The sequence below is a fragment of the Plutella xylostella genome, chromosome 30 (assembly GCF_932276165.1).
Source record: "Plutella xylostella chromosome 30, ilPluXylo3.1, whole genome shotgun sequence".
NCBI classification, from domain to species: domain Eukaryota; kingdom Metazoa; phylum Arthropoda; class Insecta; order Lepidoptera; family Plutellidae; genus Plutella; species Plutella xylostella.
The window spans coordinates 1,611,042-1,637,056 of record NC_064010.1 but is presented as its reverse complement, the minus strand read 5'-3'; the positions used below and the strand labels follow the sequence as shown (position 1 = coordinate 1,637,056).

The 26,015-nt window shown below is 39.5% G+C and overlaps 2 protein-coding genes across 2 annotated transcripts in view; one reads left to right on the top strand and one right to left on the bottom strand.

Annotated features, from left to right (window-relative positions):
- LOC105394489 (anoctamin-4) overlaps positions 1-20,065 on the bottom strand; it is a 47,966-nt gene extending 27,901 nt beyond the window's left edge. The window contains exons 1-4 of the mRNA XM_048632017.1: positions 19,800-20,065; positions 8,651-8,790; positions 8,012-8,174; positions 7,437-7,552 (exon numbers count right to left, since the gene is read on the bottom strand). Of these exons, the coding sequence (XP_048487974.1) occupies positions 7,437-7,552; positions 8,012-8,174; positions 8,651-8,785 (414 nt within the window). The 5' untranslated portion in view covers positions 8,786-8,790; positions 19,800-20,065. The remainder of the gene's footprint in view (positions 1-7,436; positions 7,553-8,011; positions 8,175-8,650; positions 8,791-19,799) is intronic.
- A 3,500-nt stretch (positions 20,066-23,565) lies between these two features.
- Positions 23,566-26,015, top strand: LOC105386561 (glucose-1-phosphatase). Its single transcript, XM_038121721.2, has 2 exons — positions 23,566-23,827; positions 24,779-26,015. The coding sequence occupies exon 2, from the start codon at positions 24,793-24,795 to the stop codon at positions 25,993-25,995; it is 1,203 nt and encodes a 400-aa protein (XP_037977649.2). The 5' UTR covers positions 23,566-23,827; positions 24,779-24,792; the 3' UTR covers positions 25,996-26,015.

Below are 26,015 nucleotides of genomic sequence, written 5' to 3'. Positions count from 1 at the left end.
AAGAACAAAAGAGGCAGCACTAACCGTGGCATCGCTGCTGCTAGCCGCTGACAGCTCGGTGGTGGTGGAGGCGGCGCTGGTGGGCCACGCGTCCGGCTCTCGTGCCACGTGCGCCGTCCGGGGCTCCGAGTGATGACAGCTTGTGTCGTCGCTCTCATGACAATGACAGTGACACTATTGTTGTGTCTGCACCCGCTACACGGGTTCCTTACCGACGTAGATAAACGTCACTATATCGCGGTTCACCATACATTCGGCGCTGTGATTGGTGGAGCTTTTAGTATCCAGGTTGTCCAGCTCTAGTGGGAAGAGTAGGTATAAAGAACAATAACGCATGGTCGCTAGGCACAGCGAAAAACGGTCATTGCCCTTTATATATTTGTCTTTGTCAATAATAGTGCCCCCGCGCTCTCACAAGGTTAGGCAAGAGAAATGACCGTTTTTCGCTGTGCTTAGCGAAGGTGCTTTAGGGGTGGAACAAACCGTTGCATCGCTGCTATCACCCGCTGACAGCTCGGTGGTGGTGGAGGCGGCGCTGGTGGGCCACGCGTCCGGCTCGCGCGCCACGTGCGCCGTGGGAGGCTTCGAGCTTATGTCAGCTTGTGTCATCGCTCTCATGACAATGACAGCGACACTATTGGATATACAGGTGTTTCTGCTGCCTCTACTACACTGGTTCGGTATCGACGTAGAAGATATTTTTTTTTTTTTTTTATTTATTTATTAATTTAAGGACCACATAAAAGATAGTTACATTAACACATTTGATAACATTTGAGTGAAATACAGGACATATGCACTTCTAAATAAAAATGTAGCCACAGCATGTGTAACATTAAAGAGCGTTACCTAACTAAAAATAATAACTTAAATATAAAATAGGTATACAGATCACAAAATATTTTGAATATATTAAAAGTAATGTGTGTGAGCAATTGTCACATGGGCATGAGAACTATATGAGATATGAGTTAGTTTTTTTTTTTAAATATAAATTATATATATTATTTATTTATCATGAGCACAGTTGGATAATTTTGAGTAGGTGGATAGTAGTGTGGTAAATGTCGATGCTATGTTTTAAAGTATTATATAAAGCCATAATTCGGTTAATGGGGGCATGGTCTCCAACGTTTGTTCTACATATGGGCAGTGTAAACGGAGCATCTCTTATAACTCTAGCTGAGACTTTGGGGACATTTAGAGATATCCTCTGTAATAGTTCGGGACAATCAATGATACCGTGCATCAGCTTGAAAACGAAAATTAGGTCTGCGCGAACACGCCTAGTCTTCAATGATTCCATTCTAAAGTGATTAAGCCGAGCTGAATAGGATCGAAGGGATTTGCATAAGTTTTGAGAATAAGATAGGTGATACAGGAAACGTTTTTGCACTCTTTCAATACGGTCACTGTGCACTGCGTAGACAGGGTTCCAGGCAGGGCTACAATATTCTAGAACGGACCGGACATAACTATTGTAAAGAAGTTGTAGACAGGCAGTGCTGCGGAATACCTTTGTCTTGCGTATGACAAAACCTAAAATTTTGTTTGCTTTACTCACGAGGTGTTCGATATGAGCGGTGAATTTAAAGGTACTGTCCACTACAACTCCCAGATCTCGAGCAGTTTTAACACCCGGTAATGTTTGGCCATTAATTATGTAGGACCATTCTGTTGGATGCCGTTTACGAGTGAAATTTATCTGGAAGCACTTAGATGTGTTGAGAGTCATGTTATTCGCCTCACACCAGTTTGCTAAGCTGTTGATGTCAGTCTGCAGCTGGTGACAATCTTCAGGTCTTTTTATTTCTTTATAAACTTTTAGATCATCAGCGTACAAGAGAGATTTCGAGTAGGTGATAACTACTGGGATATTATTGATAAAAATGGCGAATAAAAGAGGTCCTAAATGAGAACCTTGTGCAATACCGGAAGAGATTGGAAGCTGCTTAGATTTATATCCGCAGAGTGCGACCAATTGAGAGCGGTTATTTAGGTAGCTGGCTATCCATCTAAGTAGGGAACCGTGAATGCCCAAGTAGGCTAACTTATTTAAAAGAATATTATGGTCAACGACATCAAACGCCTTGCTAAAGTCTGTATAAATAGCGTGGACTTCGTTACCTCTATCAAGCGTGGACATTATATCGTCTGAAAGTATAGCCAAGTTAGTAAGGGTTGATTTTTTGGGAAGGAAACCATGCTGTTCGTATGCAAGAAATGGTTTAACCTGCCAGTAAATTCTTCTTACTACTATGCTTTCTAGGAGCTTACTAATAGCACAAAGAATAGATATTGGCCGATATTTCTGAATGTCAGACGAGAAGCCGGATTTCGGAATAGGTACTACATGTGCTAATTTCCATTGTGCTGGGTATTGCCCTAGTTGTAATGTAAGATTAAAAATTAGCAGAAGTGGTTTAACTAAAGTAGTGCGGCATTGTTTAAGGAAGTATGGTGGCAAAGAGTCTGACCCGGAACCTTTGTTTGCGTCCAGTTTGTCCAATGCTCTTTTAATTTCTAATGATGTGATTGTAATTGTTGAGAGAGTATGATTCGCGATACATTGTTCGTCAGTTGGCGGTGTTATACTAGCAGCAGGTTTAAACACAGAGTTGAAGTATTCACAGAACAGATCACAGATGTTTTGACCACCGGAGGCTGCTTGTTGACCAAATTTCATTGTATGAGGAAATTGATGACTATTTTGTTTTGTGTTTTTAATAAAGCTCCAAAATAGTTTGGGGTTTTTGTGTAAGTTATTTTCAATGAAATTTTTGTACTGAGTGTAGCAATGTCTGGTTAATTTAGCACAGCGATTGCGGAGTAAGTTATAAGTTAATTTGTCTCGAGGGTTACCGAATTTCTTAAATTGACGATAGTATGAGTCTTTTTCTTTTAAGGATTTTATTAAAGCTTTACTGTACCATGTGGGGTAATTAGCGTTTTTACGAGTTTTGATTGGAACGTGTAGCAGGAATAATGAGTGCAAAATGCTGTAGAAGTTATCTATAACTTTGTTGATATCGGTAGCTCCTTTAATCTCAAGGGCATCATGCCAGTCAATTAACGATAGTTCAGAGTTAATCGCTTCATAGTTAGCCTTATAAAAATTGAAAGATTTAGAGTAATTTGCCTGAAGGTTTTTTTTTGGCATAGCATGAACGATTATTTCTAGTGGGGGGTGAAATTTGTCTACTGTAGTGAGTGGTGCAGTACATAAGTCTACCTTAATGGTATCTGAGGAGTTGGTTAAGACCAAGTCCAGAGTTCGACCAAGTGAGTTTGTGACGCCATTACACTGTTCCAGGTTATTATAATTGATACAGTCTAGGAAGCAGTTTTCAACTTGTGATGAGGAGGGTGTTGGGACAAGTGACCGAGAATCCGAAGACTGTTGCCACATAGTTTGAGACAAGTTAAAGTCACCAATAACAATGTTCAATGCATTTTCATGGACGCAATAATTAAGAGTTTTCGACAAGTTATTGCAAAGCTCATCAGTGTAGGATAGGTTTAGCGGTGGAGGATTATAAGCTACACATATGTTTAGAGTTATAAATTTGTGACGACTGTTGCTTTGTATCTTATTATCATTTATAGCCAATGTTACCCAGAGCAGCTCACAATTACACTCCCATTCAACATTTCTATTAGCTTCAATATCTGAGCGAACTGCGATCAGCACCCCGCCGCCATCAGTCTTATTTTTAAAATTATCAATAGGTCGGTCGCGTCTATAAACAGAGTATCGATGGTCAATAAATTCATAATCGTAAACAGAATCGTTAAGCCACGTCTCAGTTAAGACAATTATGTCGTAATTTGCACACAGTATATTTGTTTTGATTTTATCAGTTTTAGTTCTCATGCCTCTAAGATTTTGGTAATAAATTTTGACATTGAATTTAACTAAGATATAGGAAAAATATTTATAGAGTAAGGAGAAGTTACAATTGGTTTATCATTACATTGCTCTTTATAAGAATCGAAGGAGACACGTCATTTTTACGCACAAAAATTTGACCGTTACGGATCCAGCAGTATTTGTAACCCTTTTCTTTGACGGCGAGTCGAGTGGCAGCGTGCAGTGATTTGTTCAATGGGGATAGATGTTCCGAAACATAAATGAGTCGCTTATCCCCTTTCAGTCCCACATGCTTAGAATTGAGCCTCTCAGCCGAAGGTGTCTTAGTGTTGAACGACTTGACTGCAGCCAGCAGGTCATCCCTGCACCTGGAGCTCGGAAGTTTAACTACAATAGACCGAGGTCTGGGAGAGTCCTTGTTAATTTTGCTCACACGGTAGCAAGAACGTATTTTGTCTTCAGTAAGTTCATATGAGACGGTGGATGCAATCTGTTTAACGATTTCAAGGACGTTTTCATTGCGGTGTTCCGGCACACAGTCAATCTCCACGTTGCATTCCCTGGCGGTCTGTTCCGCAGATGCTACCCGAGAGGTTAAATCTGCAACCTTAAGTGACAGAGCAGAGTTCTCCGTCTTTAGGTATTGAATATCTTGATGAGCTTCAGCTAGTTTCTTCAAAGCATCTTTCAATTCAGCGGACAAAAATTCCATAGAATGCGAAAACTCATTAGCTATGGAGTCCAGGCCCTTTTTAAACTCACCCATAACTGAATTTCTGAGCGTATCGACTAAGCTTTTAAATTTGGTATCAATAAGATTTTCGAACGTCTCGGCATTCATCATTGTAGGATTTGTAGGTAAAAATAGGTAGGTATGTTTATTGGTGATACTTATTACATGCAGTATTCAGTAGGTACTAGGCGTTGACAATTATACTTGAGCTCGAGTCACTTGTCTTATCTGAGAGTCGTTGATCTATGCCCACTTGCTGTGACGTCGTTCGATTGCCTGCGAGCGGGCGGCTGCAGAAATTGCACGCAGATATGGCCCGAATGTCGTAGCGCGGCGTGTCAGAACAGTCTGGCGTACTCGAAGCTACCCGTAGTTCAATAATGTTTTGTCAAAAAGTAGCACGATCACTTTTTTGTTAATTAGTTCACTTTAAACCACTTTTCACTATTGTATATTATCGTTTTAAATATTATGTTAACTGGTATATTGTTTCGAGATAACTTTGGTGCGTAAATACGTTTAGAAGTAATTTTAATTCTAATATAAACGTGACTATATCGCGGGTTGCTATAAATACGGCGCTGTTAGTTGACATAATTGGATATACAGGTGTTTCTGTTGCCGCTACACGGATTCGTTATCGGCATAGATATAAACGTGACTATATCGTGATTCTCCATAAATACGACGCTGTAATTTGTGGAACACAGCATTAAACGTGTTTTTCGACGTCGGTAAATAACCCGTGTAGCGGCCGCTGCTAATCCTTTCGGAAAACCTAGTTCTGCTCTTGTCACCGGATACGAAGAATATGAATAGATAGCATATATCTATCTGTCTATCTATCTAGCACTAACCGTGGCGTCGCTGCTGTCAGATACCTCTATGGTGGTAAAGCTCCAGTCCAGCTCTAGGGTTTGTCACCGGCTCGCTAGGAAGAGTATACTAAAAGGTATCACTAACCGTGGCGTCGCTGCTGTCAGCCGCTGACAGCTCGGTGGTGGTGGAGGCGGCGCTGGTGGGCCACGCGTCCGGCTCGCGCGCCACGTGCGCTGTGGGGGGCTCGGAGCTTATGTCATCGCTCTTATAACAATGACAGAGAGTCATTGTGAGTTTTTTCTTATCCTTTCAGTGGTCTTAGTCCAGCTCTAGGGTTTGTCCTCGGCGCGCTCGATTCGCCACAAATACGGCGCTGTGATTGGTGGAACGCGCTTTTCGACGTCGATTACGAACTCGTGTAGCGGACGCTGCTACAAGTATAATACTTTCACTGAGGCAACCATAGTCCATGTGTAAAGTTTGTCACTCGCCCACTACAAATAGTATGAAGAACAATAGAGCTAGCACTAACCGTGGCATCGCTGCTGCTAGCCGCTGACAGCTCGGTGGTGGTGGAGGCGGCGCTGGTGGGCCACGCGTCCGGCTCGCGCGCCACGTGCGCCGTGGGAGGCTCCGAGTGATGTCAGCTTGTGTCGTCGCTCTCATGACAATGACAGCGACACTATTGGATTTACAGGTGTTTCTGCTGCCTCTACACTGGTTCGGTATCGACGTAGAAGATATAAACGTGACTATATCGCGGGTTGCTATAAATACGGCGCTGTTAGTTGACATAATTGGATATACAGGTGTTTCTGTTGCCGCTACACGGATTCGTTATCGGCGTAGATATAAACGTGACTACATCGCGATTCGCCATATATACGGCGCTGTAATTTGTGGAACACAGCATTAAACGTGTTTTTCGACGTCGGTAAATAACCCGTGTAGCGGCCGCTGCTAATCCTTTCGGAAAACCTAGTTCTGCTCTTGTCACCGGATACGAAGAATATGAATAGATAGCATATATCTATCTGTCTATCTATCTAGCACTAACCGTCAGACACCTCTATGGTGGTAAAGCTCCAGTCCAGCTCTACGGTTTGTCAGGCTCGCTAGTTAGAGTGTACCTAGAGGTAGCACTAACCGTGGCATCGCTGCTGCTAGCCGCTGACAGCTCGGTGGTGGTGGAGGCGGCGCTGGTGGGCCACGCGTCCGGCTCGCGCGCCACGTGCGCTGTGGGCGGCTCCGAGCTTATGTCATCGCTCTTATAACAATGACAGAGACACCATTGGGTGTTTCTTCTTATCCTTTCAGTGGTCTTAGTCCAGCTCTAGGGTTTGTCCTCGGCTCGCTCGATTCGCCACAAATACGGCGCTGTGATTGGTGGAACGCGCATTGAACGAGTTTTTCGAATTCGATTACGAACTCGCGTAACGATAGCTGCTATAAGTATAATACTTTCACTGAGGCAACCATACCATAGTCCATGTGTAAAGTTTGTCACTCGCCCACTACAAATAGTATGAAGAACAAAAGAGGCAGCACTAACCGTGGCATCGCTGCTGCTAGCCGCTGACAGCTCGGTGGTGGTGGAGGCGGCGCTGGTGGGCCACGCGTCCGGCTCGCGCGCCACGTGCGCCGTCGGGGGCTCCGAGTGATGACAGCTTGTGTCGTCGCTCTCATGACAATGACAGTGACACTATTGGTGTGTCTGCACCCGCTACACGGGTTCCTTACCGACGTAGATAAACGTCACTATATCGCGGTTCACCATACATACGGCGCTGTGATTGGTGGAGCTTTTAGTATCCAGGTTGTCCAGCTCTAGTGGGAAGAGTAGGTATAAAGAACAATAACGCATGGTCGCTAGGCACAGCGAAAAACGGTCATTGCCCTTTATATATATTTGTCTTTGTCAATAATAGTGCCCCCGCGCTCTCACAAGGTTAGGCAAGAGAAATGACCGTTTTTCGCTGTGCTTAGCGAAGGTGCTTTAGGGGTGGAACAAACCGTGGCGTCGCTGCTGTCAGCCGCTGACAGCTCGGTGGTGGTGGAGGCGGCGCTGCCGGGCCACGCGTCCGGCTCGCGCGCCACGTGCGCTGTGGGAGGCTCCGAGCTTATGTCATCTGGGGGGATAAGGGCAGCATGTAGAATCTGTGCAAAATTTGATCGTAAACTGTGCATGTACCATATTGATCATTCGAAATACGACTAGCGTATTTTGGTCTTGTGTACGTGTGTGTGTATCTAGCGTAGCCAATTACCTAATAGAATATAAGAGCAATAAAATAAAATATCCTTTCATCCCAATTTTTTAGGGGCATAATGACCCTAAAGTGCAGTACCCGAGTCCGCGTTGTTTTATGGACCCTACTTATGAAAACCCTAGATAACAAACAACAATAGACCGTAATCGTCCACTTTTGGATATAGGTCTTTTCCAAAGTGTGCTGTCCTCGACATTCCTCCCGGGCTACGTGAAAAGATGGCGATATAGTTTCCCACTAAATTATGCTTTATTTGAAGCCTCCACTCTAGATATCGGATATCGGTTGTTAAATGTAAACATTGCACAAGACACAAACCTCCTCGAAACCCTTCCCTTCTGGCGCGACCACCGTCATTGCTGTTGCGTCTCGAAGACGACTCACTTCGAGTCTGCAGCTTCTCACTCTCAAACGTGATGCGGTCCATGCGGTCCAGGTCCTTGCTCGCCTTCTCCAGACCTTGGACCACTCTGTCGAGGACCTGGCAAGGGAAAAAGGCGTTGATTAAAGTGTCTACAGGGCAGTGAAGAAGTATTGAAGGCTGAAGGGGGATGATACGAGGACTTTATTAAATCCTCTCATTATTTCAAAGGATTTTTTATTTTAACTTGGCAAGAAATACACAGAGGCAAACTTAGTACGGTCTGAGTAAACAGCAGTAGACCGTAACGAGCTGATGATATCCTTAATATAGGAAGCTGTTTTGTTTTTTTTTTAAATAAAGTAATAATTTCGTGCTATAACTTAAAGATTTATGTCTATTTCTATTCTATTTCTCGCGTAGGCCTTGTTGACAGAAGAAAAAAAGGCAATCCGTTTACTTTACGCTTCTTTTTACTTTTATATGTGCTGAGACCCCTATTTTTCCACCTCGCGCAAGGATGAGGGAGAATGGCCTCCTGTCTCACCCCTTTCATTATTTTACCACCCTGTATACCAACTTAAACTGATGCTCACCTGACCGCCAGGGCTGGTGGGCAGTCCGTGGCTGACTCTGTTCACGGAGTCGAGCGTGAGCCGCGGCGGCGCGCGCGCGCTCAGCCGGCCTGCCGGGGCGTCTTCCACCGCGAAGGGAGTGTGCTCGTTGTCCATTGTTGCTGGGGGGTAAGGGTGGTAGTGGTAGATCAGGTAACCCAGTCAGTAAAAATAACAAAAAACATAACACATAAAACAAACAAATACAAACATACAAATGCAGTAAATACTTAATACTAATAAATACTAATAAATACTAATCTAATCTAATGTTGACAACACACATTACAAATAACTATACACTAACAATACACTGACACACATACACAATAATAATACGAGTAGTTAAAAAGTTAAAAAGTTACCCACACCCTTTCTACAACTTGCGCTGTAGAGATTTTGCGGGAAAAGGGAGGAAATGGTAGATCAGCTAAGCAATTCAGTAAAATTATTCACCCTGCACGAACGCAGAATACCTACTCGTGTCCATTATTCCTGGGGGGTAAGAGTGGTATGGTGTATCAGCTATGCGTAATGTGGTTCAGTAAAAATATCCTACTGAGGCGTCCCTAATCGGGACAGCTCGTATCGTAGCAGCATCGTAACCGATCACAGAAGCTGAAAATTTTGAAAAAAAATTGCACAGTGAACAAAGTACGTGGTAATATTCTGATGCGCTGCATGTACTTCAATATCGCAGACGGCCTAATTTGGTTCTATTGCCACTGGAACTTTCATTGCTCGTGTGTATTATGATAAATTGATAATCAAAGTCAGATATTTATCATTAGGTAGCAACTTGTATCATATCAATCATACGTGATATCATTTCCCATGGAAATATCGATTGTGCCATTAAACTTAACTTCTAGCCACTTGTAGGTCATGTGTGGGCATAGCTCACTGTATAATACCTATCTACCTATTATGTATATTAATAGAGAACACCTACTTAATAAAATAAATAATTACAGATTACAGTGCTTCTATATTGTATTCTAAACCATACTTTCATACCTACTGAACTAAAGTTTAAATAATTTTAGACCCTTACTTTGGAGAATTTCTTATTTAAACTCTGTAAAATATATTATTTATAGAATACATATAGATACTTACATTGAACTCTGTAGTAAATTGTAAACTATCTTTAGTGTGAAATGGAAGGAACTAAAACCTATGATACAGGTTTAACCTAGTTTAGGTTTTCAGTGATCACTTATTATACTTAGTTACAAAACCAATGTATAACTACTATTAAGCAACTACTTTTTGTACCTTAGTTGTAATATTTTCTTTTGTCAAATAAACGATTTGATTGATTGATTGATTGAAAACAACGAAGTCGTTGTTACTTTAGTTTGCGAGCAATGAAAAAGTTACATCTGCCAATGCCGCTGGAACTTTTTCAAAGCTCACGAGTGCATTTAAACTTAGTCATCACTCATGCTCTGAAAGGAAATGAAAATGGCTTTTTTCATGCCCGGTAATAAATGGTTTTTCTTCTCAAATAATATCAGAATGAAAATTCGTTATGAAAAGTAGGCGTTACCTCGGAAGAACCCCTTAGCTTATACTAGTCTACGCCCTTAGGCCCTTATGTTAATACCTAAGGTAACATGTACTGTTAAAAACTCAGTAAACCACTCGCTATAGTCCCCATTTTCTATATTAATCGCAGTGGCTATTTATTTACCAACCACCACACCACACCGTTTACATGCTGACTGGGGGTACAGTCGTCGAAATAAAATAGGCCCGTTTGGACAGCTCGAAAATGTATGGGATGACAGCTGATGACAAATCTAAATCATATTGGTGCTTTAAAAGTTCTTTTTTCTTTCAGCCGTTAAAAAATAAGCCAGATTATGTGTCTTTTTATGTATATCATCAAGTAAATCAACAGAAAATAGCAAATTAGTTTAGCTGTCAAAACGGCCAAATTATATGTATTTCGACGACTGTGGGTTAAATTTCCCGAGGCTCGGCCGGCGTGTAAATTCTCCACAACGGCTATTAATGATTATTTATGTCTTGTGCTGAAATTCAGCCCCGGATTTCAAGGGTTTCAGCAAAGTGCTGTTGTGCAGTCAGGGATTGTGCAGTAGATATTTTTAGTTTATGCCCACCTGAGTGTACTTATTCCATGCTTTATGAATGGAAGACTACAGTCATAGTTTTATGATATTTTTATGATCCCAAAAATAGCGTTATATCGTCTTCAGTTAATTATAGTTTACGAGTGAGGACAGAAATAACACTGAATGACATTTAACACAATAGAATACAGAAAGGCCATGGTACTACACGCGACCACGGGCTAGCGTGGTGGACTAGGCCTAAAACTCTTTCCTCATCAGACCCTCGAGAGACAAGAACCTTTTGATTATAGATTGTAGTTTACGAAAATATAACCAAATACTAAAATGATCAAGTTATTTTAGTATACTCATTTCACGATTTGCATAATGCCACTGTGTGTGTGAGAGCCGTGCGTATGTAGTAGTACGACTCAATACCTAAAATCGAAGAGAAGATTTTTGAAAATGCGTCCTTAAGACCCGTGCCCCAGCAGTAAGCACGTGGTGTGTTGTGATGATGATGAAACACGCTTCAAATATAGTAGTAACTACAAGGATTGTTAGCCTTAAATTCGACATAACATAATCCGTTGTATTGTAACGGAAAGCGTTTCAGAAAAATATATACCTACCTATAAAATTCACGTCCCCAACATGCAAGTAATTTTCGTTACTTCTACACAGACAAAAGATTCGTTTAAGCGATAATTTATAATAATATTGCTTCTGACCTCGCCTCTGAAATACCCCTCCCCTTTAATCAGAATACCATATGCCCGGCCTCACGGGCCAGGGTGCTCAATTATTTAAATGATATTGATTCTGTAGTGATGACCTGGGTGTCTGTCGCATTATCAGGATGTTTCGTTTATAAAACACAGCTTTTCTTTTGTATAATTTATTTCTCTCCTCCAAGGTAGTCTGGAAGAAATTACTCATAGTAATAAGGCCATTTGTACCGTTTATGTTGTGCATATTCTATTGTAATTTCTGTGTTTGTGTGCAATAAAGAATTATCTATCTATCTATCTTCGCGATAGAGCTTTGTAGAGCCTTTGAAGGTTTTCCGTGCGGGGTTGTGGGAAAAATAAAATGTAGCCTAGCTTTTAGTGTTAGAGTAGCATTTAGAAATAAAATGGGGAAATTGTGGGCAGTCAGAGTTAACGAATGATGATTATCAGATTGGCCACCATTTCACAAAAGTAGCAAACGCTAGTCAAGCTCTTGTGTTTGTCACCAATAAGATCTGAATACGATCATGAAATACTTTTTGATCTTTTTTGAATAATGCATTTTTATGTTGTTGTACTGGTCTGCGCCTAAAAGTATACAGGCGGAGTTATTAAAATAGAGATCCCTGATTATGAAGGGGCCAGCTACATCTGTTATAAATCCGGGGACGTATTGTGTGTGATGTGTGTAGCAGTGGTGTTTATGTGGATGTGCTTGAGCAGCATGTGGGCTTGAGATCGTTATGTACATACTTAACATAAACTATTTCATACTAGTTAGTTGTTTGGTCATATTAAAATCTGCCGAAAAACCGATAACCGAAGATGGAGCCAACGTAGTTTAATACTGCGGTCACTGGCCCGACCACATTACATAGGTACCTACTTTTAGTGGATGACGAAGGCTGATCTATCAAGGGCGTACCCAGGATTTCAGCTAGGGGGGGGCAGCTCATACCTGTTCCGAGATGATGGTCGGTCGGGTTATATTGAAACATTATAGATAAAAGAATATTAAATCTAAATATCTGACTAAAAAGAAAAGATACTTTGTTTCCACACACTTCATATTGCGCACAGTAAGTAACACGTTTTTTTTCACTTGGCAGGAAAATTTACGTTTATTTTATCTTCTAGGGGGGGGCAGCTGCCCCCCCCTGCTCCTACCAGGGTACGCCCTTGTGATCTATGTAACTCACTGATAAAACCCTACCCAACGTACGTACGGAATAAGTAAACGTATTGTTAACGCCATGGCCTAACCACCTTACATACCTATGGTGGCTGAATGAGGAAGGCGAATAGCAGAATTACGTAGCTCACTTATAAAAGTTCACTCTAAGACACAGGGTATAAGCCGCCCACGGGTCGGACGAGAATGTCGAAGTGGGTGACCTATAGACACAGTCGGAGGCATTGGGTCATCAATTTATACGAGTTACATAGCCCTTCGTGCATAGGTATAGGTACGCCCTATGGCACAGATTACTACGAGTAATAAACGGTTACTAAAGTCTGTTTTTTTATCTCAGATACTGAATTGACGATGCCAATAGACGATGCGTCACATAATCGCGGGTCCATCGACTGTTGATAAACCGTTCAGAATCATCCAATTTAGTATCTGAGATTAATAAACATCCTTTACTACCAGAAAAGATTCAAATACGGTGGTCCAAAATATACTTAACCCAATTTATGAGATTTAGGCTAAGCATTACTAATCGTTACCATGTTGACATACATACTTCTTAAGCACGCAAGAGTAAGTAAGTTAAGTAGTCTACTTAAAAAATATGAATAATTGGAAAAGTTACTTAGGGCAAAGGAGTTGAAACATGATACATTTTCTTACTATCTTCTATGCCATAGAATAATAAATATCTAGTTATCATGTGTAGGTACTTATATATTTTATGCAATATATTATTTTGTATGTATAAGTATTTATTAATAAAATAAGTAGGTATTTCCATTCTCTTTAGTGTTTATATTTTTGTACAACTTCCTCATTCACATATTCAAAATTGTCTCTCTCAGCTCGTAGGGTTGCCTGAAAGAGATCGCTTTAGCGATAAGGCCGCCCTTATTGTATTATAGATTTTAAGTATTAAATGTTATTTTAAGTGTTTTATAGACAATAAAGTTATACTACTACTACTACTACATTTTATTTTTTACAATAGTCATTCAAATACAAAAAAGGGGTAGATATCCTAATAGATATCCAGGTATGGTGGCAGATTGAACATAACGCTGCATGGGTTTCCGATAAATTATGTTTTTCGCTCTCTTATCTTTATTTATTTATGTATACAAAATACATAGGTCTAACAATAAAAAATGGAGAGATTGAAACTAGACTCGTATACAAGGGCGGACTCTGACTAGACTCTTCCAGTCAACCCTGGAGGTAAGGAGACAAGTGTCTAAACTCTTTATTTGAAATTTCGTGCAGAATAATTGATTATCTCAGGGTTTTGAGACTTTTACAATTTTGTACAGAAGGCGCTCTTAAAGAAATATTACACATCAGCCCTCATCGATAAAAAGAGGTGTTAAGGTTAAAAATAAGTTTGACTTGTGTCAGTCTATAATTAGCTACGTAACCTAGTCTAGCTCTTGTGGTTGTCACCGACACGATAAGAAAAAGGCATTTTGATTGAAAAAAAAAAAAAAAAAAAAAAAACGCGCACTCACGCCTTGTACTAATGTACTCCCTTGCGGGGTAGGCAGAGGTGCATTGCTGCACCCACTTTTCGCCAGAGTGTTATGTTAGTCCCAATGTAATAGGGGGCGGGCCTATTGCCATTTTACGGGCACATCCAAGACCCGAGAACAAATATCTGTGTTTAAACAAATAACTGCCCCAGCCGGGAATCGAACCCGGGACCATCGGCTCAGTAGTCAGGTCACTAACCACTACGCCATTCGGTCGTCTGATTTTTTTTGATTGGTGTTTATTATTAGGTTTTTACTCTTTCATTTGTTTCTGGTGATAATAAGTAAGTAGTAAGTACCTTTCTAAACGTGTACGGAATTAATATTAACTTTAAAGTTCAAACTCTATTTCAAGGCATATCAAAGAGAACAAACAATTAAATATTTAATAGGCCGTATTAAGCATGCTACATCCATATATTTGGGCGCTCGGTTTAAATATTTCATTCGGCCACACGTTCATGTGACAAAAATATATTAGTTAATAATAGTAGGTCATTATTTATATCGATTTGTATTGAAAACGGCGTGCCTTGGCAGTGGGGCTGTGAGTATGAGTACGAATTTATAGGAAAATGACTGCCTGCGAGCTTCGCTTCGCCTTAAAAAGTTTTCCCGTGGGAATTTCTCGATAGCCTATATAGATGTGTTAATCCAGGGTGTCAGCTAACTCCATACCAAATGTCAGCTAACTCCATACTGTTTTGACGTGAAGAAGTAACAAACATAATACCTACTTACTCACAAACTTTCGCCTTTATAAAGTAGGCTTAATAGAGGCAGATAGGTACATTGCTACAATCACAGATATTCAAAGAACAGACAAATAACACCTTACTTTTACCACTCATTAATAATTAGTTCGGTCAGAAGATTTGTAACTTAATTCATTGGTGCAATGGTTGTTACTAGGTTTAACTTGAAACGGTTTGACAGTAAACAAAATGCAGACAGTTTTTTGCTTTGCTTTTGTATGTGAGATCCCATCTTGTGTGAATATTTTTAATCTAAGGCTTTGACGGACTCTACATTTCTTTCTTTCTTTCTTTCATTGTGTATCTATTATAATGCTGTTTAACAACGCAACAATGACCGTTGAACTATAACCAGTAAAACAATGGTTTTTGCATGCCTCCTCGCTATGTAATCTATGTATAGAATTAATTGCAGTTCCAACATTTTCCTAGATATTGAAATGCCAATGTTTCTGTCATGATCTCATGATAACGTAAACAACAATTTAAGATTTCTTTGTATTAGCACAAAAACTACAAACCCGTTTAAGATATTTTATAAGGCGTTTTAAAGTTGAGTTAAGTAGAGTCAGCGGCAGCGTTCAGCATGTGTTAAGTTTTGGTGGTGGGAAAGACTTTATGTCGCTAGTGCTTAATACACGAGAGTGACGAGCAATGAAAAAGTTCCAGTGACATATTACCAAAAAATTAGTTTGATGTCGGCGTTTACAATATTGAAGTAAATTTACCAGCTCATCAGAATAATACCAAATCAAAACATAAATATTGTATCCAACTTTTAAATGAAATGATTATAAAATTAGGGTGATTTTGTGGATGAAACTTTTGCATTGTACGGGAATTTATTTTGTCCTCTCAAGTACTCAGAAGGTTTACTGAGTCAGTCGGTGGCCTTTTTGGTCCCATTACATTATTTTGGTATGTTACGTGCTGTGGAAATTAAATAGGGACTTTTCGTTCAGTTAGAATACCATGTATCCATTACAGCCAATCGGAATCGCTTAAATCGATCGCAATTTGTTTGTTTACTGAGCACTCAACGATTGTATCCGCTGGTTATTTTCAGCGCTGAAAAAGGCGTATTGTTTTAAAAGCGTTGACTTGCGAACATCAGAGAAAACCTGGAAGAAATTACTCTGTATTTCAGTAATAAAAGTACCTTTAATAGGTATATTTAAAAAACATAAGGCCGCCAATTTTATTGTACCGTCTATGTTGTGTAATTTTACTAAATTATGTTTATGTACTTATGTAAATAATTATTTTATTTATTTTTCTATCTATGAACTAGTGAACGCAATAGTTCTACTTTTTTACACTACTTCTAAAAGTTATTTTTTAACGGAGCCTCAAAAACGTCGCCTGACTACGTAATAATATAACAATATAATATGTGGGGACATCTCACACACGGCCATCCGACCCCAAACTAGGCAGAGCCTGTAATATGGGTATCGGACAGCTGATTTATCTACACAAATACATAGATACATACATATTAAATATAAATAATTATCACCTATGCTTTGAAGGAAATGAAAGGAATGAGCCATCTGAGAATGAAGAGTTCTGTGCTGGATCGACAGACACAGCAGTACCTACCTATACAGAGTGTATTTCGTAGGTGCATATCCGGAGCTATGTTACAGAGCTCTTCATTCTGACAAACTTTTGTTATAATAACCTTGGGATATAACGAAAATAAAAACCGGCCAAGTGCGAGTCGGGCTCGCGCACAAAGGGTTCCGTAGTAAGCACAATAACTTAACCAAAATTACAGTTAAATCAACCTATCTCAAAAACTATAAGAGATACTTTGATCAAACCAAAAATCGTTGAAAGAGTTAATTAGCATGCATCACCTCTATTTTTTTTTAGAATTTTATACCCCGTAGTTATAAAAATAGAGGGGGGGGGACATACTTTTTACGACTTTGAGAGCTGATATCTCAAAAACCGTTCACTTTAAGAAAAATGTTTTTTAGAAAACTTTATATCATTTTAAAAGACCTTTCCATTGATACCCCACACGGGTCTGTACATCGAAAAAAAAAATTTCATCCCTCAGTTACATGTATGGGGGGCCCCACCCCCAATTCTTTTTTTTACTATTTAGTGTCATATTTTTGTAGCGGTTCATACAACACATATTCCCATCAAATTTCATCACTGTAGTACTTATAGTTTCCGAGTAAATCGGCTGTGACAGACGGACAGACGGACAGACGGACAGACGGACAGACGGACATGACGAAACTATAAGGGTTCCGTTTTTGCCATTTTGGCTACGGAACCCTAAAAAAGATGCATCCCCCATACAAAAAAAATGTTGTTTACATGTCACTGTGTATGGGGAATGGGTAGTAGATGTTTTTTTTCGGGAATATCCCAAAACCATCATATCAAAATTTGTTCAGAATGAAAAGCTCTGTGGTATACTTCCGGATATGCACCTATGAAAGAATCACCCTGTATATATATACTGTTAGTATTATTAGACTATTTATTACCCATCGAAAAAGCAATAAAAAAAGTTTACATTTCACGTCGATGTTTGTTTACACGATTTTCAATTGTTTCAGATACTAAGTCGGTACTTACCAGGGATACGCACCATCTGGTTCACCTAATCTTAGAACCACCACATCATTTAAACCCGAGTCTTCCATGTTTTTGAATTAACACTGAACAATGTGGGTTACTTTCAAGTTCCCTAAAGCCAGGTCCAGTGTAACGTGTAATGTAATTTACCGTGTAATGTAACCTCCACCTCGAATTCTACGTGTAGACGTCACAACGAGCATTACATGTAACGCTCGCGGTTGATCCATTCGGCTGTCGGTTTTACGCGCGAACACAAAAGCGCGCGCAATGCTCGTTTGGTTGAGTTTGCGTGCCGTCCACACTGTTGACGCTAAGTTACACGTAATGTTACATTTCACGTTACACTCGTCTGGACCTACGAATTTACGAATTATAGAGCTTCCACTATGTTATTGTATTTTAGACGTTTCCTTATGTCTGGTAAGTTAAGGTGGTTTTCCTTTGCAGTCGTCAAATATGTATGGGATTTCGAATGTCAAAAAACCAATAATATAATGGACAGAGATAGGTAAGCAAGCCAATGATTTCAAAAGGAAGGATACGCCCGTCAGAACGTTTTGTCAAAAGAAAATGGCACCCGCGCGCTGGCCCTAATTTCATACAAATTATGACAGATTTATGAGGTTTTAGGGCCAACGCGATGGTGTCATTTTCTAGAGCGGTTGGGCCTGTCCTTACGCTAGTAATATATAAGTCAATGAAGCAAGCCATTTCTGTAGCTATCTTTCAGAGAAACCTAGATCTATAGTTCTTTCAATGGCATATTGAGCCACTATAAAACGGTGAGGAATAGGTACGGGTACCTTACAGTCGTCGAAATATTATAATAGGCCCGTTTGGACAGCTCGAAAATGTATTGGATGGCAGCTGGTGTCAAATCTAAATCACAAAAAAATCTAAACAATAAGTAACTTTTGATACTTCAAAAGTTATTTTTTCTTACTTCTTTCTCAGATTATGTGTCTTTTTATGTATTTCATCAAGTAAATCAAGAGTAAATAGCAAATTTGTGTAGCTGTTCAAACGGGCCTATTATATTTCGACGACTGTAGTCTAAACGCGATGACATCTGCAAGGTTGCAGGGAAGCAGTGGACCAGAGCGGCACAGAACCGGAAGAATTGGCGTACAAATAAAGAGGACTTTACCCAACAGTGGGCAATAGAAGGCTGATGATGATGATGATGATGAGTCTAAACGCTGGTGTCTAGTCCACGTTTCGGAACCATTAAAAAATAAACGCAGGCATAATAATTGCTCAGCCATGCGGACAAACATCCGTGACACGTAAAAAAATACAACATTTAAACGTAATACTTATAATAGACATGGTAAAAAATACATAAACAAACTTTACTATAAATGCTGTATACATAATACTGTACATCTACCTACTAGCCCGGGAACTGGTAATAATATTTTTTGTAAAAAGAATTATTATTATTTATATACTGTATTTCTTATGGCACTTACGGAACCTTTCGTGCATGTTCGACTCGTACTTGGCCGGTTTATTTGTAATTTTCATAGCAAAGCATCTAGGGAACCCTTCAGGACAGTCCGATTCGGACTTGGCCGTATTTTTATAGGTCGTGGAACTCGTGAAGAAGTCATTTGATAAACAGATACAAGATGTCACAGACTTTGATTTGATAAGTTTTAACAATGGATGATAACAACACCAACCATGTGAGAGAATATCGAAAGACCCAATTTATCACATCAGTAAATCTTCCTTACCATGATGTTAAGGGCCACAGACTTGTATGTAAGTAAGTATGTAAGAAATAGCCCTCAGCGATAGGGCCGCATATTGTTAATTGTTTCTAGTTTATAAGTATTTTTTGTATGTTTTGCTATTTATGGTGAACAAGAATGTCAAAAGTATTCTATTATATTCTCAGATTGCATTATATGCTGCTATGGCAGTTGCTGAGGACACTATTCTATTCTCTGTGGGGGTGCACCTGAACCTTTGTGCATTATGCCCAAGGTCTAAACTCTCCATAAGCTTGGAAAATTTGTCATACCACGCTGGCCCATTGCGGGTTGGTGGGTTTTACATCTAGATGTGCTAAATCTAATTAAGCCCAGGGTACTCTTGTGAAGGCTATGTACCACCGGTAACCATAGGAGAGCATATTTTACAGAAAACTTTTATAACTTACCTTTACTTGCTGTACCTAGTGGCAAACAAAACACACTCCATATAATTATACGTTTCTAAATCAAAAACTCACCTCAATCGATTTTCACCGCTTTTCCAGTCACTTTACACGGCACTGCATTAAATATTTAAAAATCACGAATCGTCACATTATAAAAAAAATTAAAATCACTATTTTATTTACCAACTCTTTGCCCAGCAACCGCTTTTCGCTAAAAAGCGCGCGAAACAAAGTTTTTTCTTCTTATAATTTTCGCGGCACTCGCACTTCCGGCCGCGACGGCATTCTAATTTCAAATAATGAAACCAACATGGCCGCTGGCTGAATGACAGTGAAGCGATGTCCGAACGATGACGTAGGGTTGTCCTGAAAATCGATATTTTAGTTTTTTTTTCGTAATGACCGTAAAAGACACGTGTCTGATACACACACTACCTTAATGATTTTCCCAAAGGTCGTGCGGGCTTGCGTAGGTAGCTAAATATGTATAAGTATATACTTAACTATCTACTTAGGTACAATTTAAATGGAATACCTAGTTATGTTAGTTCAATTAAGTAGGAAAGTCCGAGTTATAGGGACCTATAGGGTTTATTGCTGTAGTTGTTTTGTTGCTAGTTGCTGAATTTCCGATAGCCTACTTTCGATTTAGGTACTTACCTACTTTGGTACCTATAGTTTGATGTGATTTCAGGTCATCCATAGGTCTATATAGAGTTAAATTAGAGGTTAGCAGCGATGGAGAGATCTAGTTTTATTATTAGATTCTAGTAATTATTATCATATTGTCGCTTTACTGCGAAAAACAATAGTAAGTAAGTACCTAGGTATAAGTGCGAAAATCTCGAAATTTACCATACTATGACTGTACTTATTTCAGTTATCACACTATTTCATCTGTGAAAATTAAAACAAAATACTGTAAAATAAGTTAAAAGTCCTAAAATTAATATTGAGTACAGTGCGACAAACTTATCTGTTCCGGTGAGAGCGAACTAAATTGATCCATATCTCATTACTTACTAATGAATTATATATTGATATATATTATATGGGTTTATTAAAACCACAAGAGCGAATTTCCACTACTTGCAAACTTAAAATCTTATAGAATGAAGAAATATTAGACATTTACGTGAGCTCTCGCCGGAACAGATAAGTTTGTGGCACTGTAAGAGCGACCTATAGAGCTTCCACTATGTTATTGTATTGTTGACGTTTCCTTATGTCTGGTAAGTAAAGTTGGTTTTCCTTGCAGTCGTCAAATATGTATGGGATTTCGAATGTCAAAAAACTAACAATAAGATGGACAGAGTATAGTAAGTAATTATGTAGGTATTATCAATTCATATGGTCGCTATACTGCGAAAAACAAAAAGTAGGTACTTAGGTAAGTACTTACTTAATATCTCGAAATTTAGCTAATTTCATCTGTGAAAATGAAAACAATATCCTGTAAATTTTTTTCCATTTATTAAATATCGTCGGTCGATCTAACTGAAGTGATCACATCACTACACCAGCCGTTTATCTGCTGAAGCCTGTAATTTTGTGACGCGACAGATCTAATGGCATAATTGGGCTTCGAGAGGAAAACCTTCACCTATAGGACATTATAGGTACCTACAACTCTACAAACCATTGTTAACTAACTGTTTTCCCCATTTAACCATTGGCGAAAGAGATAGGAGTTATACGTTTAACGTGTCTGTTTATCTGTGTGCGTATTTCCGGCTGTGGTAGCGTAGCAACACTAGCAACCAAACTGAACCGATTTTAGATAATTAGCCATATTTGATTAAAATCGGCTTTTTATAAAAAAATATGTTGAATGTGGGGTTGTTAACGTAGTAAGGCGAGTCTTCTTCTTATCGTGTCAGTAACAAACGCTGGAGCCTCATCCAAGATCGTTATTACCACAATCTCCACACTGGGCAGGCTGGTTGGAGATATAAATAAATAAATATATGGGGACATCTCACACACGGCCATCCGACCCCAAGCTAGGCAGAACCTGTGTTATGGGTGTCGGACAGCTGATATATCTACACAAATACATAGATAGATACTAAATATAAATATCAACACCCAAGACCCGAGAACAAATATCTGTGTTTAAACAAATATCTGCCCCAGCCGGGAATCGAACCCGGGACCTTCGGCTCAGTAGTCAGGGTCACTAACCACTACGCCATTCGGTCGTCTATCACACAACACAAACATTTTACACCCAAGACCCGATATCTGACTTGAAATAATGATCTGCCTCGGCCGGGAATTGAACCTTTGGATACCAGTCTGGGCCACCAGCCACTTCACCACCCTGTCGATGTCGTCAAATTAAAAATTCCGATTTTTAAAGCGCCTTCATATTTGTAATTGGCAACTATTCCTTACGCAATTAAGCTATTCATAAGTTAAAGGTGTTGCAATGGATGTAATGGTACAGGACGGTAACCCAGAGGGTTATTCTCATTCTAAACCACTATTCATTTTGCGAAATTCGTAATAAAATATAAACTACGCGTAGCTACCCTATCTAATGTATAGCCACGTGACAAGCAAAGGTTTTATGGAGAAGCAATTTTCTGTCACGAATTTTTAACAGACGCAGATAAAATTTGTTCAGAATGGTTACCTGAATTGCTTTTTTGCCTTCATTATCACAACCCATCACGTCCCCACTGCTGGGGCACGGGTCTCCTTCCAATGAAGGAAGGGTTTTAGGCCCTGTCCACCACGCTGGGCTTTTGCGTGTTGCTAGCCTAGTCTTTCGGCGTGATGTAGATACAGTCCAACTACAAAGTCGTGAAAACGGAAGCGGATCCTATCTAATTGTTTAAGATTGTATTTAATCTATGTGTATATTAATTAAAGGAAAAATCGGTTAAAAATCCATAATCAACCAGTAAGTATTTTATTTTTAAAATGTATGTAAAACTAATTTATATCTGATGATCATAAAAAGTCTTAGCAAAATCGCACTCTTTGATGTCAGGACTTTATGTATAGTTTGACTGTAGGTACCCTTATTTATCACGGTGTAGGTATAATGCGATAAGTCTGAAACCAATTCAGGAAATGAATTAGTGGGTCATTAGGAAGAAAGTAGCTTATCTAAATACCTACAAAATGTATAAAATTAACAGTAACAAATTTCTTAATTTATCACCAAATAGCATACTGTATTGCCGTAAGAAATAAGATTAATTTTTAATGAGTTTTAGAACACCCGCACTTACGCTTGTTTAAATCTGGTGCTTAGTTTATTTACCTTAGGTTACTTACCCGCAAACGCCCGGTGGTGGTCCGATCCGATTAGTCTGGATAGTTCTGTAATTTTCTAAAATAGAAATAAGACGACGGCCGAATGGTGTAGTGACCTAATAGAATTAAATATTATTGTATTTGTGATGTGTATTCTTTTTTTTAGTAAATAAACGATGTGTCTATGTCTATGTATTGTCTATATTTGGGCACGTATTTTTTTGTTTAAAGACAGATATTTGTACTCCGGTCTTGGGTGTAGATATTTATATTTAGTATGTACCTATCTATGTATCTGTGTAGATATATCAGCAGCCCGATACCCATATTACAGGTTCTGCCTAGCTTGAGATCGGATGGCCGTGTGTGAGATATCCCCACTTATTATTATTATTTAACTACAATGTCTATGCCGTATATATTTGTTCAGTTAACTGGGTAAAACAAATATTACCCGGAAATCGGATCGGAATTCTCTGAGTGTACGGTCGGCCTAAAGTGTGGAGGTTATCATTAATAATCATGTAAGTAGCTTCATTACTAAAGTAAATGGCAAGTAGACCAATATTGAGTAGGTACCTTACACATAATTATTCATATTATTTTAATTTATCAGTCAGAAACATAATATAGTTGGAAGAGAACAATAATTTGAAACACGTTTAGTCGTAAAATGGCCGTCAGGAATGCGGCTGATATTTCATTATAAATTTTAATTTATTTATTTAACAAAATATCATTCTAGTCATAGATTTAGTTTTAAACCCAGTGGTGGCCATTGTTGCTTTAAAAAATCCTGAAATATTATGGTGAATTGAAGAGAATTTTACAAGGTAAGTACCTAGGTAATTTATTACCTTATTCTAAATATTTGAACTTGGGCAGGAGGCATTTCCAATATGCACTCATTAAACTACCGGCTAGATGTGGTGATGATAGTTGCAGCGTCAATCCATTCGATGGGAAGAGGTTTGTGCTGTAGAGTCCGATTGCAGCTCGACACCTTCTGCCACAGAGATCGCAAGTGTAGTGCGAGTAATGTATTGGTTCAATTTTATTGTATGCAACAGGCAAGAAACTTACGTCGTGTAAATGGCGCTTCATTGTGTCAGTGGTTAGTGTTTATTTTCGGAGGGTTTTAACGTTGGTTACCTATGTTATATTCTATTTTCTGTGGGGATGGAAATTTAGCATTGTAAGCGCAGCAGTCATATGGCTTAGTCAGAGGCCTTCGGGCAGCTTGAAAACATCTGCATATCCGACAACTCTCTCAGCACAAGCTTGCTTGTGTTGGGGTCCACCAGCCCGCACTAGGCCAGCGTGGTGGACTAGGCCTAAAACCCTTCCTTCATTGGAAGAAGCCCCATAAAATGTAGCGATGTGATGGGTTGTGATATGATGATGATATTAAATTTTTAGCGGAAATGACTCATTAAAAGTACTACTTAATACGTAGGTATATATATATATACCCCTACACTAGCAAGCTTGTGCTGACATATATATATATATATAATATAACTTTTCATATTAACATTATTTTTACAGCTAAGATAACACTATATTCTTATATGGTTAGTGAGTTATTGTATTACGAGTATCACATCTGAATATTAAGTATCGCACGCAAATAGACCAGCCTTTACTCCATACTATTCAGGTTTCTTGTTTCCGTGTGACTCTATTTTACTCTTTAAAAACTATATTTTACTCTTTATAAACTATATTTTACTCTTTTCTGCCTAACTCATACCTACTTATCCATTTTCTTTATTTACTTCTAGATCATCAAGCAAAAATGGCGTCGTCCTATCTTATACTATTCAGTCTTCTTCTGGCCACTTCAGCCCACGTCCCAGCGCCGCGCTACAAGCTGAGAAAAGTGCTAATATTCAGCCGACACGCCATACGAACACCCGTGGCCACTGCCCTGAACGAAATCACACCCAAATGCTGGCCTCAATTCGAAGAGGAACCTGGCTATTTGACAGCAAAGGGAGCGATGGTCGAAGGCCAGATGGGTGTCTTCTTCTCCGAATGGCTTCAGAAAGAAGGGCTACTGACAGGGGATTGTCCAGATGAAAGCATGTTTTATGCTTACGCGAATATAAAGCAGAGAACGAAGGCTAGTGCTCGCGCCTTTGTCGAGCATGCGTTCCCTGGTTGCAACGTGACTGTCCACCACAAAAATAAGTATCCAGATCCTGTGTTCGCGCCGATCTTACACAACACCTCCGAGGCTTTCAAGGAAGCAGCTGTGATATCTATGAAGGGAAGACTCCACGCTTTAAAGTTGACTGATGCGTTAAACGATTTATCCAGCATTCTGGATTTTAATGACTCGAAGAAGTGCTTAGAGGATCATGAATGTGATTTTGCTCTAGATAAGAACAAGATCAGTATCGATAAAGACAAAACATCAGTTAAGGGGCCTCTTAAATACGGCAATGAAGCTGTGGATGCCTTCGTCATGGCTTACTTCCAAGGGTTTCCGACGGAAGAAGTGGCGTGGGGGAGTATGAGCTCGGAACGCTGGCGCGAGCTGATCAGAATCATGAGAGGATATCACGACGTTGTCTTCAACGACACGGCAATAGCAAAAGACATATCAAAGAATCTAATCCAATACATAAAGACGCGGCTCCTAAACAAGTCTTCAGCAGTCACGCTGCTCATGGGTCACGATGCGAACTTTTACACTTTCCTGCCGACTCTAGGCATCAAGTATTACGAGCTAAAGGACCAGCTCGAGAACATTCCTCCAGGAGGGAAGATTGTGTTCCAGAAATGGTATGACGTGATTGAGGAAAAGGAGCTATTGAAGATCAACTTTGTGTACCAGTCCAGTCATCAGCTAAGGAAAGGGTCTAAACTGAGTTTAGCGCATCCGCCCCGCAGTATTTTGTTGGAAATAAACGGCTGTGAAGTGGACAGTAAAGGCTTCTGCCCGTGGGAGGATTTCGCCAGGGCTTTGAATGCCATAGAGTTTAATTCTTCATGATATTAAATGTTACAACACAA